The 5,085-nt window shown below is 35.4% G+C and overlaps 1 protein-coding gene across 1 annotated transcript in view; it reads left to right on the top strand.

The window, feature by feature from the left end:
- LOC107672485 (manganese-transporting ATPase 13A1-like) overlaps positions 1-5,085 on the top strand; it is a 24,964-nt gene that overhangs the window by 10,920 nt on the left and 8,959 nt on the right. Inside the window, exons 13-15 of the mRNA XM_016465696.1 lie at positions 2,557-2,732; positions 4,138-4,248; positions 4,336-4,461. Of these exons, the coding sequence (XP_016321182.1) occupies positions 2,557-2,732; positions 4,138-4,248; positions 4,336-4,461 (413 nt within the window). The remainder of the gene's footprint in view (positions 1-2,556; positions 2,733-4,137; positions 4,249-4,335; positions 4,462-5,085) is intronic.

Genomic DNA, 5,085 nt, shown 5'->3' with positions numbered 1-5,085 from the left:
CAACGGTGGCGTTGTCAAAAAACGTGCACTGTTTTCAAAAATATCAAAAATATGCATTTTCAGTCCCCAAAAACGCCGTTGTCGTGTAAACGAACAGGTAAAATGTTTCCCATCTTTTAAGAGTACTGCTACCATGTCAAGCTGTTGTACCCCAAAAGGTACAATTTTGGCCCCTTTTTCCTGTATATAGCCTATACATCCACAACAATTTCTGAAACCACAGACAACCCTATTATTTGTATGGCCATCACATAAAAAGTTTTAAATCCTTAGTCTGGGGCCGTGGAAAATAATAAAAGGTTCTCTCTTGCACTGCACCTTCAGTTCCCTTTCCCTGTTCTTCATTTTCCCCAATATCTCTGCTCAAGAAACGTTGTTGTTATTTATTTTATTTTTGTTTCTCAATATTTAAAACAGTTGAGTACATCAGAATTTTTTGATGAATAGAGACATCCAAAGATCAGCATTTATCTGAAATAAAAAGCTTTTGTAACATTATACATGCGCTATACCAAAAGCTTGGAGTCAGTATAATTTTTTATTAGAAATGATTACTTCTATTTAGCAAGGATGCTTTAAATTGATCAAACGTGATGATAAAGACATTTATAATGTTACAAAAGATTTCTATTTCAGATAAATGCTGTTCTTCTTAACTTTCTATTCAACAAAGAAACCTGAAAGAAATCTAATCGGTTTTCAGCATAATAGTAATAATAAAAAATGTGTTTTTGAGCAGCAAATCAGCATATTAGAATGATTTCTGAAATAAATTACATTTTAAAATATATTCAAATAGAAATCAGTCATTTTAAATAATAAAAATATTTCACAATATTGCTATTTTTGCTGTATTTTGGATCAAATAAACTGGTAAACTTTTGACTTGGTAGTGTATTAGAATAACAATTTCTGAAGTGCCTAAATGTCAAAATTAGTACAATATATTTTCTCTAGCTCCCTCCCTCCCTGTACAATAAATCAATGTGAATATGTCTCTGCTAATTTTTTAATGTAACTTTACAATCGATATTGATGTCCTTTAGCACAGTACTATTCTGAATGATGATAATAATGGGGTGCTACTGATAGCCTAACAGACACTAGCAGTTTAATGCTCAACTAGGTTAATAAAGACAAAACTCTCTAGCGTATTTACAGATGAAACTGACTTGCACTTGAAGCCCTGAACAGGTCAGTGATGTTGCTACATTTCACTGCTTCTTCTGGCCGCTTTCTCTCTTTCATCGAGTCCCGCGCATCGGTTCTGTTCGGAACCGTTTGACGGAAGCATGGAACAGACGTGAGCTGATTCGTATAGCGCAGCGCTGCCAGTCAAGACTAACCGACTTATTTTAGATTTATTATCAAATGAAAAAAATCTGAAATCATCACTTTGGTACATTGAGAAGGGTTACTTGAAAAAAGTAATCTGATTACGTAACTCGCGTTACTTGTAATGCGTTACCCCAACACTGGTCAAGAATAACCGATTTATGATTTATTATCGATTTATTATCGAATGAAAAAATCGGAAATGATCACTTTGGTACATTGAGAAGGCATAAACATAAAATATTAATAATAATAATAACAACTAAAAAATAACAAATAATGCGTTACTTTACTAGTTACTTGAAAAAAGTAATCTGATTACGTAACTCGCGTTACTTGTAATGCGTTACCCCAACACTGGTCAAGAATAACCGATTTATGATTTATTATCGATTTATTATCGAATGAAAAAATCGGAAATGATTACTTTGGTACATTGAGAAGGCATAAACATAAAATATTAATAATAATAATAACAACTAAATAATAACAAAAATAAAACAGGGCAGCGGGCCAAATCAGCCGCCAGGCCACCGGGAACTCTCCCGGTGCTCCCGATGGCCAGTCCGGGCCTGCATAAAATGGTCTTAAAATTACAATAATATCGCTTATCGCAATTTTAATGGGGCAATATATCACACAACAAAAAGTTATCGTGACAGGCCTTGCACTAAGTAGCTTTCGTCTGAGCAGAATATGCCAGTGGGGATTGCTAAGCTCCAACATTCATGTTCTCTCTCTTTTCAGGGAAGAAATTGTCTTCTCATAGTTACCAGATTGGGGAGATTAAGTAAAACACCGGACGAAAAAATGTATCAATTAAAAAAAAAAAAGCAACCCAACTTGACATCTGGCAACCCAATACATGAATGCTTGTGGAGCCTTGTTACCAATACAAGATAATGCAAATGTTAAATGGAAAAAATTACGGAAATTGGGGGAAAAAAGCATTTGCAGGATAAATAACCAGTAAGCAAATATCGCAGACAATTTGTAGAGAGAAGCAGTAATTTATCTTGCATCCCTAGTTACTTTTTGCCACTTTGATAATTTTGCACATTTTCATCATGTTCTGTTTTATTTGCCGGTAAAATATTGAAAAAAAAATTTTTTCGCTGAAAATGTCAGAAAAGGTTTTAATCAATATGAGTAACTGACCGAACATGTAGTAGACACACTTTAATTTTTGATGTATGACACTGTTTCTGTCGCTTTATGCAGATGAGAAGGTGTTTCCTCGCAGTATAAAGACTCCGGGGCTGAAGATCCACCAGAGGTTTCATTTCGCTAGTGCTCTGAAGAGGATGTCAGTGCTGGCGTCATATGAGCGGATGGGCTCCACTGAGCTCTGCTATATCTCAGCCGTTAAAGGCGCACCAGAGACCCTGAAGGACATGGTGAGCATCTCTTTTGGTCTTTAGGTATATGTCTGGTACACTGCTGATAGTTAGTTCTGTATTTTGCCGAGGATCTGTGCCAGCTCTGGCAAACACTGAATGATAACACTGCTAACATGCACATTTTTTTAGTTCTGCTCCCTCACACACTTTAGTCCCAGGGTTAAACTTTACACTGAGTTCTGACTAGGGATATGGAAAACTGTATATTTTAAAACTAAAGTCAATTGGTTGCTAGAACAAGTAGTTGACTAGTCAGTCTAGGAAGCCCTGTAAAATTATTTTAGTTAAGTGATTGCTTTTAGGGATCGACAATTGAGGGGGAAAAAAAACATAAACATGGTGACATTTTGATATCTATGATATATTGTGGGGAAAATACAGGAATTTTCACCATTTTATGACTTTAATTGCTCTATTTGTAAATAATTAATTATTCTAGAATGATTGGGATAACTTTGTAGGGGAGTGCATCTGCATAGAGAATAAAAATGTTGAAAAACTATGAAAAATACTTACTCTGAAGAATTTTTTGGGTGCACACCACCCTATTAAGGCTGAATAGTTTGGAAAAATAAAAATGGGGAAAAACTTTGTTTACTCTTTACTAGGATCAAGTCAAAACTTTTTCAGTAACCATAAAGTGAACCGTTTTTAAAAATATCTTTCCGCTTGAGTGTTTATAGGCCACATTTCTACTGTTTTTAAACCATTCAAGATGAAATAATAGTAATAATATTTTTTTATTGTGATTATTATTAAATAAAAATATTAACAAAATAAAAAAAACTTGTAATACCACCATTTTACTGTGAAAACATTTATTTAATAGAATAAAAAATGTTATAGTACAACTGTAAATTTACAGTACAACTATTTACATTACATCTAAATTTTGTTTTCAAATGTTAAACTATCAAGCTTTCGTTTTGCTGGCAAATTAATATATATGCGCTGCGAGTGTCAGCACGGCACTGTGTTCATTTAAACACGCACAACTCATGAAATGGTATTTCAGTATTCGGAGCAGTTTGAGAATATTGTTGGTTTCAGCATCTCAGAACAGTTGATTCATAGTAAATGAACGTAGATGCTCCGAGATGCTGAAACACCGTATCATAATCATTTCTCATTATTATCACAATGAGCATTCAATTATCTTTTTTTTTTAGTCTTAGCGATTTTGAAATGGCACTAAGCCATATGTACGCCTAATTGCTTTGTTTGATTGGCTGTGATTTTTGCTTTTAGTGAAGACCAAAAAATTGTTATATCATAACTGTTAATTGTTGCTGCCGTTTTGACCTGAATTTGTGGGAATTATTTTGTGCATTATAACTTCTGACGACCGAATAGGTGCTATAGATTGGTGGTCATGAATAATATAGACACTGTTGTTTTTCAGTTCTCTGAGTGTCCGGCCAGCTATGACGAGGTGCACAGAGAAATGTCACGGGAGGGAGCCAGAGTTCTTGCACTGGGATACAAAGAGGTGGGCCACCTGACCCATCAGCAGGTATTCAGCAGTGATCACTGAATGAAACGCTAAACGTCACATGTCCACATGCTCTGCTGTTTATCACAGTCTGTTGTGTGTGTGCAGGTGAGGGAGGTGAGCCGGGACATGCTGGAGTGTGACCTGCGCTTTGCAGGGTTCATGGTCGTGTCCTGTCCTCTCAAGACCGACAGCAAGGCAGTTATCAGAGAGATACAAGAGGCCTCACACCATGTGAGTGAAACTTACTTAGTTAACTCTTTCCCCGCCATTGACGAGTTATCTCGTCTTTTAGAAGAAAACGCTTCCCCGCCAAAGACGAGTTTTTACGGCTTTTCGTGTTTTCACTGTTATACACTCGGGGGCGCTATTATGCATCTTCTGAACGAGTACAAAACCTCCCGAACAAAAACACACGTGAACAGGACGGAGAAACTAGCGATCTCTTATGTAAACAGATGCATATGAAAAATAATGCGATCATCAGCAATAGACAGCATATAAATGAAAACTGCATAATGTTACGGAGTAAAATGTTGATCCAGGAAGTTGTTTGGAGGTATTGATGGAAGCGATTTACTGGATTTATGCTTTGATAATCGTACTGAGGATTATCCAGATATAGTTTTTGATAAAAATGTGATTTTCTCACCTTTTTGCTCAAAATAATGCATTTTTTATGAAACCTACCTACAGTATATTCAAGTGTTGATAAAAAAAGAATGCTTTAAGCTAGAATAAAACGGATTTTTTGGTTTAAAAGTAGAGGCTCTGATATTTATTTTGGTGTATTGCATATTCAAATATTCATACAGCAAAATACACTGGAGGCCATCAAATTTTAGTGAAAATGATGAA

This window comes from Sinocyclocheilus anshuiensis, unplaced genomic scaffold (assembly GCF_001515605.1).
Source record: "Sinocyclocheilus anshuiensis isolate Anshui unplaced genomic scaffold, SAMN03320099.WGS_v1.1 scaffold1430, whole genome shotgun sequence".
NCBI lineage: Eukaryota > Metazoa > Chordata > Actinopteri > Cypriniformes > Cyprinidae > Sinocyclocheilus > Sinocyclocheilus anshuiensis.
The sequence above is the reverse complement of the archived record's forward strand: the minus strand, read 5'-3'. Positions and strand labels throughout refer to the sequence as shown.